Genomic DNA, 13226 nt, shown 5'->3' on the forward strand with positions numbered 1-13226 from the left:
TTTTTTTTTTTTTTTTTTTTTAAAAACTACCCTCAATGTAAATGGAATTTAAGAAATGTTATCTGTTTGCAGGTCCATGAGAGAACTCTACACATGTACCTATTTATATTGAAAATATATTTTCTGTTTTACATTTGATACCCATACTGAGCAGATATACCGTAGTTTGGTGCAGTTTGCACACCCACACAGGGTTGAGCATGCACTCATTCATACAGTCATGTGCATAAGCCGTGAGTCACTTCTCATATGTTCTTATTACATACTCATATACGGATGTGTAAGGAATGCATTGCCAATAGAGCCTTCCCCATAGAGATCACTGACTTTTCACCTTATTCTGTGCCTCAGAGAGGTTATAGCCCTTATGGTTGCACATATTGCCACAGTTGGGGATATAATACAGTGCAAGGCAGCATTTATTTTATATAGCATGTGTCTGCTTAGTACACTGCTTCTTAGTGTTACTTACATAAAACCCTCTGAAAAATGTTCCTTTCCCAGTATTCTGCCATAAAAATTACCATCAGTACGATTTTTCTGAGCCCGAGTAGTTTTAATAATCTGATGACGGGTAATTTGTGATTATGGGTTCAGCCTTTCTATGGAGGTAGGACGCCAGTGACTGTGTTATATGCTTACACTGTATACCCTCCTATCCCTGCTACTGTGCATCCTGAGAATCAGGGACCGAATTGTAACCAATTAGTTGGTATATGATTTGGTTAACTAGTATGTAGTTTGTGTGAAGGCGACGTGCTTTGTCGCACAGCATACTCCATTGTGGCTCTGCAGTGACACACATTCTGGCTTCACGCTGGCTTCTAATTTTATGGCAGGACAATGGCTGTACACAGTACTTGTATTGTGTGAAGCCATCTCCTCTCCTGAACAGACAAGTGTTGTGCCCCCCCTCCCTTCAGGGGTTGACGATAGCTTCAGTGATTCTCCCATAGACTACAATACAGCTTCAAGCCTTTTTTAATCGCACGCACATATATATATATATATATATATATATATATATATATATATATATATATATATATATATATATTAGAGGAAGTGCCAGCGTTTCTGCAGGTACTAGTGACATGCTGTGATTTTCAAAAACACAGCTTTTCGCAGTAGATACTGTAACATGCTGCGTTTTGCTGTGGTATTTCCATCGTGGCCATAACGCTGCATTTTCACAATGTGAGGCTCAAGCCTTATTACGAACTTTGAAAATTTTTTCCCAGAAGAAATATGACCTGAACTCTGCATGTACGATATTTTTATGTATGTATATATATTATATGTATTTTCATAAATCTGCCCCATTGTGCATTATGAAGGGATTTACTGCCTTTATCAGGAGTCTCTTCTTGTTTCTATACAAAGTAGTTACAGTATGTGAGGTAAAATATAAGGAATATATGAGGAAAAGCTTTAACTATTCTCAGGAAACTGGTACACTCTGGCACTAGTAAAGCAATAAGGTATACAATAGCTTACAAGCCTGTCAGCCTATATATCTTACACCGTGCCGGCCTGTGTCAGGACTATACATATAGATTAGGTTCCCTTTCTGACTCATGGTTTACCTGCTAGAAAATATTTACACAGGTCAAGTAGGTCGCTCCAAAAGTTACGGACCAGCCACAGTAGCCTGTAGTGCCAGCTCCACCCTGTTACATGTAAGCCTGGCTATATACTGCTGTAAATACGTGTGATTTCTCCTGTGAGCAGCTCCTACGCGCACTATTACCACCTGCGATATATGTACCCTAAATATTGGGGCAGCTTGTAGTGTGCCATTTCTGGGAGACGTCTGTGTGCCAGAAACTGAAATTTATGACGGCTAGATACTGGTGCTGGCCATAAATAGTAAATGACTTGGGGTTCGTGCTGCCTTCATGTTCTCTCCGGCCACTTTTTTACCCCTTCAGCACCGGACCACCCACTATTCCCCTTTCTCATTAATGGGTCCCGACTCAATTTCCTCTTTATTTCCTTCAGGCTACCTGTGGTAGAATAACGTAGCAGAGTTTCTCCTTTCAGTCACTGATAGGGCAGATCATCTTGACTCTTGTCACGGGGCCCACGGCAAGCTTGAGAAGGACTGTTATTATTTCAGCATCCACCCATCTTCCTCCTGTTAAATTCCTCACATGTATAAGCTGTATGAGTATTGGCCGGCATTTCATATATATTAAATTGATTGACCAGTTTTGCTGTGACGTTTATGGCTTTCTTAAATTTCTAAACTTAAAGGGATTGTCTGGGAGTAATAATTTACCTACCTGGTCCTGAGGATCTCTGATGATGGACCTGGGGGTCCTGGTGATGTCATGTGATCTCATATGTTACCTGTTCTATGACTAGTGTATGGGGCATGTATTTGCTTCTTCTTTATGTGTAGTTTCCTCACACTCCACAAATGTTTACTGACTTTCTATGACCACGGCACGTATCCCCTTTTTAGAAATCGCCATTACAAGAAGAAACTATTAGCACTGCAGACGAGTGTCTTTGCTTATCCTTAGTGTATTGCTCTCCTCTGCAGGATTTCAGGCTGTGATGACCAGGGGAGGATTTTGTTGTGCTAAGCAATAATAAGAATCAGTACTTGTGTGACCTCCTGATAGTCACATGTACAGTGTTGGCTGCTCTGAGTTTACTTCTGTTACTAGTGTTTTTATATAATGTGCCTATAAGCCAATGACCCTTTTACTATTTTTGGTTTCCATAGGGAAATAGAGCCATAGTTTAGGTTTATATCCATTTTTACTTTAAACTGGAGTACTTGCTTCAATAGAAAGTGTGTTGGCGAATGGATGCCAGTGTCCTGTAGTGCAGCCTATTGGCATGGGCAGTGTCATTAATATTTCATTTTAGGGACAGAAGGATGGAAAAAAAAATCAGCTAAATATATACACACTCTCAGCCTTTGTCTTGTAGGTTGTTATGGATGTGGCACTAGGATTGTTCTACAAAAGTAAAGGTCACTCAAGTTAAAAATTATCATCTGTTTGTCATGTTAAGTGATACTTGTCATTTCTCTTACACTCTATCCATACACTGTTATATCCGTGTGTCTATGTAATGTAAGTGCTTATGTACTGTTTTCTGGGACACTTGCAGTAATAACTTTATCAGAGGAGCAATGATCTGTAATGGATCTGTTATTTGTGCAATGTACATAATCCTTTCACCATGTAACTTGTCCTTAGTTCCCTGGGCTGATATTGATGATTATTCTTATCTTTAGACAAAAGGGAATAACTGAGTGTTTACATGTCTGTTTGTTAGACCTTGTGAGGACTGATAGTTGTGGATGGTATGGGTCAGAAGTACACTTGTGTTATCAGACCTGACTAGATAAAAGTGTATGTCTGGGGAGAGACTTGTTGTGCTCCTTTGTATATATTACATGGGTACAGATTTGGGCATGGATCTATACCCAGGCTTTTTCTCCTGACGTCTGCTGTTATGGGGTGTCCTCATACACAGTAGACAGTTTGCTGCACTTGCTGAATCAGCTGGGAATGGTCAACTTTTATCTTGTATATGGAAATCCTAAAATGTACCAGTGTTTATAAGTTTCTGTGGGTGTGATGTGGGTTGTAGAAGTCTAGGTTCACATCCACGTTGGGGCCAAAAATCAGTGGAGAGAAAAGTCCTGCAAGGAGTACTTTTCTTGCTGCCTATTTCGGTATAATCCCAGCAGACCCCAATATAGTCTGTGGGATCTGCTAGTAACTGCTTTTTAAGTGGACAAGCTCTCCTCTCTTTGGGTCCCCATGTGAACCCGAATGGTGGAGATCCAATACTAGAATGATACTAGAATAACTATTTTGTGTAACTAACCTTTTAATGTGAATGATATGTAATAGATGATAATGTGGATGATATGTATATAGAGAAATCCAGACCAATAAATTTTTTTTTTCTGTATTGTAGGTATCTTCCCAGCATTGTGTCTGGTATGGAGAGTGTGGACAAGCATCAGAGGGCAAGAGGTACAACTGTGAATACCTTGGCCCTCCAATACCCCTACCCGAAGAGGGGCATGAACTTCTTCAGGTATGCTATCAAATCCTTAACTTCATGACTTTGGTCTGTATCTGCTTACTGGGCAGCACACGATTGCATTGAGACAGAAAAAGTTCAATTCACACAATTCACTATAGGAATATTTTCCTGCCATTATGTCCCCGACTTATTTCTGGATACAGGTGATTTTTTCCAGAAATAAATGATCATAAATGGCAGCTGGTAAGAGGAGGATATAAAGACATTTTAAGGATAAAGGTGCATTTGATTGTGTAATTTATGGTCTACACTTTACTCCTAATCTATAGTGCACATAGGGTAAATGTAAAGTCATTTCTTGGCATTGACAGATAACTGGCAGCAGATTAATTTTGACCCATGTTTTACAGCAACTGTGCCCGTCCTTATACTATGGGAATAACAGCCTGTGCTGTGATGTGCAGCAGCTCCACACTCTGAACAACAACCTGCAGCTGCCTTTACAGTTCTTGTCCAGGTAAGTGCTGATGGTTTTCTAGAGCTGAATGAACCCTGTAAATATTTCCAAACAAATTGCATAAGAGTAAAAAAAAGAAAAAAAAAATCTAATGAAAATGCACAAAAACACTGTTGCACCTTGCATGAAAGCTTTATCGTTTTGAACACCTTTTACTCCATAGATTTTTGAGGAGGTGGCATGACTTAAAGGCTATTATCCCCTCCACTAACTTTGTTTTTTTCTTGTTAAAGCGGCTCTATCATTGGGAAAAGTCATTTTTAGATATGCACATCCTTGCATAGCCTTTAGAAAGGCTATTCCACACCTACCTTTAGTATGTAAATTGCCTCAGTGGTTTTTGAATGAGCCCGATTTTATTTATATGCTAATTAGCTTCCAGCCAGCACAGGAAGTTCCCAGCAGCCTCCTCTCTACTATTCTCTCCTATCTGTGTGTGCAAACAGGAAGCAGGAAGTAAGCAGCAGCAGCTTGTGCTGTATACATAGGAAAGAATAGGCAGAGGGTGCACGATGAGACTTCCGGGGTGCACCGAGAGGCTAATTAGCATATGAATAAAAGCGGGCTCATTCAAAAACCACTGAGGCGATTTACATACAAAAGGTAGGTGTGGAACAGCCTTTCTAAAGGCTATGCAAGGATGTGCTCCTTTTAATAAGCTCCCCTCCACTATTTCCAGCTTAGAATCTTTATTATCAACAAACCTTTCCTGAACAATCATTTCAGTTTCAGCGCCTAATATGCTAATTAGGGTTTTTATTGTCAGGTGGGTGGTCCCTGGATCCCTGCTCCAGCCCAGGACTGTCATCTGACAGTAGAGAGCCTAATTAGCATATTGGCTGCTAAAACAGCACCAATTTCTCTAGTCCCCACTGTTGCTGCGCAAGAATTTTAATTGCATCGTAATCTATTGAAGGTTGCAAAGAAGTGGCATTGTGCAGAAAAGCCTTGCCAACAAATATATGGTGCAAGGTTGCACTGGAAAGTAACAATGTGCCAGATTTATCATTCGGCATCAGTCACTGTGATACATTTGGCACAGTTTACATTGCCTAAACATTAGTATTAGTTGAGATTATTACTAAATCTGCCCCTGTTTCTCTCAGCTTTCACTTTCACGTGCATGTTGTGCAGTCTGCTGTATTCGATGTTAGTGTCGTTCCAAATCATATTACTACTGGGTAACATTTATTAAAGCATTTATTTTGCCTAGTGCAGGGCCTGAGGGGTACATTTGGTGAAACTGTCATGCAGCTTCCCTAAAGGCTGTGCTCTTGTGTCTGGCTGAGCTGCAGCATAGGAACATAAGGATCATAGGATCCTGAACATAAGAGGGTAGTAAAAATAAGCCAATGTAATAGGAGTATGCTCTCCATTTCACTCAAACTCAATAACAGTTTGTAAACCTTGCATCATTGCTCAGACCACACATTCTTTACTTAAAACAAGCCCAGAAGACCCCTATAAGGGTAGGTTCACAGCTGTGTTGGTGACTCCATAGGATCCACAGAATCTGCTTTAATTGGCGGAGGAGGACATTTCTCACTGCAAGTGTCAGTATAAAGCTAGCGGAAACCCAGCGGACTCCCCATTATACTCTATGGGGTCCATGGGTCTCCGTGTGTAACAGCATTTTAATCGGACATAGTCTCCCATCTTTCAGGTCCCCTTTCAGACCCAAACTATGGAAATCAGAAAGCTAGTGTGAACTTAACCTAATTGTTGAAGTCCCTTTCCTTACTAGGGATGTGTATTCATATCAGTTATATGTAAGTGAGTTTTTGTAAGATGGCAAAAATTTAAAACTCTCCATTTTTTTTTCCTCTCCCCCCCCCCCCCCCCAGGTGTCCTTCTTGTTTTTACAATTTAATGACTTTGTTTTGTGAGCTGACCTGTAGCCCTCGACAGTCTGACTTTCTGAACGTTACTGAAACCATAAACTCTACCAGCGTGGCTTCACGCAAAGAGAAAAAAAGTATTACAGCAATGGAGTACTACATTGGGCAGAGTTTTGCTAATGGTAAGGACTACAAACAATACAATCCCTGTCTGAGTGGGGTTTATCTAATGTTTTATGCAAGAAATGGTTATGCTCTTTAAGACTTGCATTCCATCTTCTAGCTAAGTACTGTTGATTATGTGAATTATATGCAAGTTTTTAATTTTTTTTTGTTCTTTCCCTTTCCTTTGTGATGTCCTTCAGCAATGTACAATGCTTGCAAAGATGTGGAAGCCCCATCAAGTAATGTGAAAGCCCTGGGTTTAATGTGTGGTAGAGAAGCCAAAGATTGCAATGCCACTAACTGGATCGAATACATGTTTAATAAGGACAATGGACAGATTCCTTTTACCATCACTCCGATATTTTCAGGTAAAGCATTTTTTATACAACTTTTTTTTTTTTTTTTTTTTTAAACTATCTAGTATGCAGCCATGCTCACAAGCAGCAGACAAGTTAACAATCACTAGTTCATTTGCTGAGCATGTCTTTTACATGGAGTCATCTGATATTGGTAGTACATTGCTGTTATGTGAACATGGATGGCTGTCAATATCAATGAAATGGTATGCACTCGAGCAATTGCACGAACTTTATTCAGCCACTGAAGTTTGCCCCAGGTCCTTTGCAATATATAAACCTGACATTCTTGCAGATAGAAATGCACCAGATATGACACGGGCCTTCCTTTAACACTATGCTCTAATTGGGATTTGTTAACTACTAGAGATGAGCGAGTAGTATTTAAAACGGCAGTTTCGAATAGCACGCTTCTATAGGAATGAATGGGAGCGGCCAGCGCGCAGGGGGTTAAGCGGCAGGCCGCCGGCCCTGGCTGTGTGCCGGCTGTGTCCATTCATTCCTATGGGAGCGTGCTATTCGAAACTACCGTTTCGAATAGTACTCGCTTATCTCTATTAACTACTCCTTTTAAAGTAAAAGTTCTCCAATATATTATGGAAATATCCCCCCTTATAAACAGGAATAACATACAAAGTTCATAACTTTTCGCATCTGAAAATGTTTGACTGCACTGTGACGAGTTTTAGCCTCTCCAACCTAATATAGGTCAGGATTGATGGAGCATATTTTCAGAAGCTTGATAAGATCCTGACTGTAGAATTCTACATTTACAGATGAACCCTTCCTTCAAATGATTCCCATGAATAATGCAACCAAAGGATGCAATGAGTCAGTGGATGAAGACGGAGCCCCATGCAGCTGCCAAGACTGCACGCTGGTGTGTGGGGATAGGCCTGTACCTCCTCCAACTCCAGAGCCATGGATGATCTGGGATTTTGATGCAATGGTTGTCATCATGTGGATTTTCTATGTTGCCTTTTTGTTGATTTTCTGTGCAATTGTCCTCATAGCTTATTGTTACAGGTATGTGTATATGATTTTTAGGTTGGACCTGTATTTGGGTTAATGGTTTGACCCTCTTTTTATGAGATGTTATGTGAAATGCAATGTTTTGAAAGATACTGTAACCACTAAGACAAGAATCCACAACCTTGGGCACTCCAGCTCCAGAATCTTCACTTCTCTTCCTTAGCAGTTGTCATAACTCCCATAGAAGTGACTGGAGTCTGCTGAGAGTTGTAGTTTCACAACAGCTGGGATGCGAAGGTTGCTGATCCCTGCATTAAGATAGTGGAGTAAGACTCTTGTCTGCTTGAATGTATGACCATTGACCTCAGAAGCTGTTTCTAACCCTTGTAAGCTTTCTGGTATTTTGGTAAGCAGTGAAGGGGTTGCTGGGATTTGATCCCTCACTAATAAGGGTGAGGTTATTTTGGCTATAGTATAGCCCTTTTTCATTATTCAGTAGCAAAAACTGGAAATACAGATTATTACAAGGATTCAATGTACCTAACACAGCCTCAGTTTTTTTTGTTTTTTTTTTGTCAATGGAGATGAGCGAGTGTGTTCTGGCAAATGGATCCCCATCTCTGGCAGTGGTTGTCCTGACTTGTACAGGATGTGAGCTATTGCATGCACCTGTTTGGTGGGGGATGTGAAAGTGTCTGCAAATACAGCTATTAACAGTAACCTTTTAATCTTCATAGCTGTCAGTGTGATTTTTATTTGTCATTTTCTTTTGCAGAAAAAGGAAAATTGTTTCCGAGTACGCCCCAATTGACAGCACTTTAGCCTATTCAGTCAACGCCACTCCTACATCAGGTATGACTAAAATACAGAGCTGCAATTCTAGAGTAGTTAAGTGTGATCAAAGGCCTATAAATGTTAATCCCCATGTGCTACACCATGACATAGGAGAGGATTGGCCCATGCATGTAATTCCTTACTGTTTTGTAGGAAAGAAATCCAATAACCTATGTTAATCTCACACCAGCACATCAGATACAAAGCATTTTCATAGCCGTATATATTGGACTTTGTATTTACTGTACTTGTATTTCTGCAGGTGAGCCGTCATGCTGTGACAGATTTGGAGAGCGACTTGAGAACTGTCTGCGAGTAGCTTTTACAAAATGGGGCTCCTTCTGTGTCCGCCACCCCTGGATTGTTATCTTCTTCTCCCTTGCTGTTATTGCTGCTTGCTGTTCTGGGCTGAAGTATATGCGTATTACTACAGACCCTGTAGAGCTGTGGTCTGATCCACAAAGCCAAGCTCGCAGAGAGAAGGAATACTTTGATACCCACTTTGGACCTTTCTTCCGCACAGAGCAGTTGATTATCACTGCTCCTAATAGTACAGGAGATATCTACTCCCCATTTCCATCTGGGAATGATGTGCCATTTGGCCCACCTTTAACATTTGACATTCTGTCCCAGGTAACAAATTTTTATTCTCCTGATAATACTTGTCTATGGGCGAGCACTGTGAGTAGAGGGAGGGGGCGTTCCTCCCCGCTCACACTGTACAGCGCGATAGGCTCTGCTGTGGAGAAGGACGTACCTGACTGACTGTCAGGAACGCCCTTCTGACTGTAAAGAGCTACAGTACCGGGACCGAAAGCTCTTTGTCCGGGGCACAGATCAGGAAAGCCGACAGTGCACTGAATTCAGCACACTGTCAGCTTTCCAGCAGTATATAGATCCGCCTGTGCCCCAAACCATGAAAGGTCCTCTTTAAGCTGTGACATTTTTCCCCTTCACTGTTGGCAGAGTATTCACCAGTAATACTTTGTCTTAGCTTTAGTCGTAGCTGACCAGAGATTTGGCCAAGAGACTGAGCTATTCTATTCATCTGATCTCTGCACTGAAACTGAGGAGGATTGTGTTGGACTGTTCAGATTGTCCTGCTCAGTAGGATTGTTAGGGGCACATCCACATCATATCTTGACTATCTGTTTAGTGGGTCCGGTAAAAAATGGATCATATTGAAATGGCATTAGTTCAAGTAAGGTTCTTGTTAACCATGACGGTTACAGATCCTTATTCATTTTCCTTTTTTTAACACGGACCCCTCTATTGGTGTTTGAATCAGGTTTCATGGATAAACAAAATGTCATGAGAACTTAATAGAGATGAAAGAAGACTGGCTGGATTTACAATATCTGTTTTTTCACCTGTAAATTGTACACTTTCTATATAACTTGAACTTTGTCGAACTAGTATAAGAGTTGCCCAGTACTTTTCATGTAAGTCGTAGCATTCATGTGAATGGCAGCAAACATATTGGTGAATCTAATTTTGCGTCCACTCATGCGTCATATTTTTTGGTTTTTCTATTGCAGGTTTTAGAATTACAAAATGCCATTGAAAACTTAACTGCTGAATACCAAAATGAGACAGTGATGCTGAAAGACATCTGCTTGGCTCCCCTGGCCCCGTATAATAACAACTGCACAATCCTGAGTGTGCTGAACTATTTCCAGAACAGCTACTCAGTGCTGAACCATACCTTCCGGGATGATTTCTTCCTTGAGGCAGACTACCACACCCACTTCTTATACTGCGTACAGTAGGTTATTTTTACTTCTATGTATCTGTCTGAATTTCCTTTAATTCCCCTAATGCAAACCAATTTGTTCTGCTATTGCAATGTTTATTATAGATAATGTAGAGAATAATAAATGTCTTTAACCGTCCTTGTGACGTCAGCAGTGACCCTGGTGTCCTTCACTAGCAATTTTCTCATGAAAAAAATGTTCTGTGACATAGGCTTTTATTTTTTTTCCCCCCAAGAAAAGTAAATCTGAAGAACGTTTACTACAATTTAGCAGAGTTTTTACATATGCCTTTTACTCTGCCAACTTCTCTTGCTCTTGTACGACATTTGTATATTGTTTGCCTTGTATTACAATTAGACCTCCTGCACTATGGGGATGTACGTAAGCGCTTTTTTTTTTTTTTTTTTTTTTTTTTTTTTTTTGTAATCCTGCAAATCAGCCATATGCATTAACTACCCAATATAATGACTCATTTTAACCACAGCATCCCTATTCTTTGCAGATCTCCTGCATCGCTGAATGATACTTCTGTCCTTCATGACCCGTGCCTGGGTACATTTGGTGGGCCAATCTTCCCTTGGCTTGTGCTTGGAGGCTATGATGGTATGATAGATGTATTATATAACTTTGTTCATAGCTTGCATGTACACTTGGCTATGCTTATATGTACTGTATGCTGTCATTTACATGGAAGTATATAGAAGTAGCCTTGTATTATTTCTTATCATGGATTATATGTTATGAGCTGTCATTAATGTTTTATAACGTTACTGTTCAATATTGTCTTTTAAGAATTTGCAACTTACTGATAAGGTGTTTTTTTTTTTTTTTTTTTTTTTTTTTTGTTAACCACGTTACATCTGGAATTTTAGCTGTTTGTCAGTAGGGATTTACATATGACAAAGCAATGCATTTTTCCATTACATCCCCATAACAGCATTTATACACCATTTCTTGCAGGAGAGAATTACAACAACGCTACAGCGCTTGTGATTACATTCCCTGTGAACAACTTTCACAACGACACAGAGAAGATCAATAAAGCGAAAGCCTGGGAGAAAGTGTACGTATATTCTATAGTCTAAGTAGTGTCATTGACCAAGGGTAACCTTGGCTCCAGTTATCTGTCACTTCCTGAATCTTGGAAAAACATAAACTTACAAAAACACATTAGCACAGCTGTTTTTTTTTTTTTTTTTTTTTTACACATACAAAACCCTTTTATTTTTCTTGACTTTTGTTTTTTACTATATTTTTCTTTTCAGATTTATCGAGTTTGTTCAAGGTTACAACAACACAAATTTATCAATAGCCTTTTCTGCCGAGAGGAGCATTGAGGATGAAATAAATCGGGAAAGCACAAGTGATGTCACCACAGTTGTTCGGAGCTATGCGCTGATGTTTGTATACATCTCCCTTGCCTTGGGTACCATTGGCCAATGCAGCAGCATCTTGGTATGTGTCGTATAACCCTGGTTAGCTGTAGGTGCTGTTAGAAGAGGAACCTGCAACCTAATAACGTTTAACTGATAATTTTTAAAATTGTTTTTTTTTTTTTTTTTGTCATTTGTGCAGACAATTTTATTGCTCCAATACAATGAATTGGTTTTGGTTGAGTCCTCACTTGGGAGGCTGTGTGCCTACATGGTCTTGGGTGGTCCCAAAAAATACAAATTCTCCACAAACAGTAAAAAAAAAAAAATTAAAAAACTATCCACCTGGTGATTAGACATGCAAGAGAAAATGTAGAACTGTAAATGGAGAAAATAAATCCAACAGTCCTGGATTCTTCATGAAAGAAGCCTCTATTAAAAAGCCCGTGTGTACATAGCCACTCCAATTCATTTCTATCAGACACTGCCCTTAGGCTGGAGGTTGCTTTTAGGTGGAGGACTTGTATGTGAGTCCTAGTAATGGGACCAGCTGTATAAATGTGGACAGCCTTTAGTGGTAGCACAAGTTGTCTTCTGAAAGAACCCTATAGCTTTTAGTAATGCCTGAAGAGGGGCCGACAATGTGATAAGTTTCTTATCCACATAGTACGCTAGCAGTATTTGATGGTATCTGATTTACCACAATAAAGTAAAAACATGGGTTTGCTGTCCCAACCATTTATGATGGATTACTGCGAAGGAGTTCTTCTGAGACTTTGTACCCACTACAGAGTCTGGAGAGATCTGCTACCTGCTAAATACAGATTATTTCTAGACTCTCTTCCCTATCAATAGCCTCCTCTGAGAACACAACATAGCAGCTCTTAAAGAGGACCTTTCATCAGATTGGACACAGGCCGTTTTATATACTGCTGGAAAGCTGACAGTGCGCTGAATTCAGCGCACTGTCGGCTTTCCCGATCTGTGCCCTGGGTAAAGCGCTATCGGTCCCAGTACCGTAGCCCTTTACAGTCAGAAAGGCGTTTCTGACAGTTAGCCAGGGACGCCCTTCTGCCCAGCAGTGCCTATCGCGCTGTACTGTGGAGCGGGGAGGAACCATTTAATGACAGAATAGGGTCAGACTCTAAATGAGAAAAATTTGTGCCTCTGGCTTGAAGCGGACACACAACCTGAAAAAGGGTTCAGGCCAAAAATACCTCTAGGTCAAGACCCCACGTAGTGAGTCTTAGCCGAAAAATGCTGCACAAATACAACAGCGGAAACGCATAGCGTTTTCTGCAACGATTTCCACAAAGTCTGCTGTTTTCTTCTGCGGACTTTTTTTTTTCTTTTATACATATAAAACACATACAGAAACCGCCAGCATTTCCGTAGGTATA

At 40.3% G+C, this 13226-nt stretch overlaps 1 protein-coding gene across 1 annotated transcript in view; it reads left to right on the top strand.

Moving 5' to 3' along the window:
- Positions 1-13226, top strand: part of NPC1 (NPC intracellular cholesterol transporter 1) — a 52278-nt gene that overhangs the window by 26006 nt on the left and 13046 nt on the right. The window contains exons 2-12 of the mRNA XM_075270603.1: positions 3946-4068; positions 4428-4534; positions 6379-6554; positions 6738-6905; positions 7670-7919; positions 8641-8717; positions 8962-9332; positions 10238-10464; positions 10956-11056; positions 11414-11516; positions 11719-11908. Coding sequence (XP_075126704.1) covers positions 3946-4068; positions 4428-4534; positions 6379-6554; positions 6738-6905; positions 7670-7919; positions 8641-8717; positions 8962-9332; positions 10238-10464; positions 10956-11056; positions 11414-11516; positions 11719-11908 — 1893 coding nt within the window. The remainder of the gene's footprint in view (positions 1-3945; positions 4069-4427; positions 4535-6378; positions 6555-6737; positions 6906-7669; positions 7920-8640; positions 8718-8961; positions 9333-10237; positions 10465-10955; positions 11057-11413; positions 11517-11718; positions 11909-13226) is intronic.

This window comes from Leptodactylus fuscus, chromosome 4, assembly GCF_031893055.1.
Source record: "Leptodactylus fuscus isolate aLepFus1 chromosome 4, aLepFus1.hap2, whole genome shotgun sequence".
Taxonomy (NCBI): Eukaryota; Metazoa; Chordata; class Amphibia; order Anura; family Leptodactylidae; genus Leptodactylus; species Leptodactylus fuscus.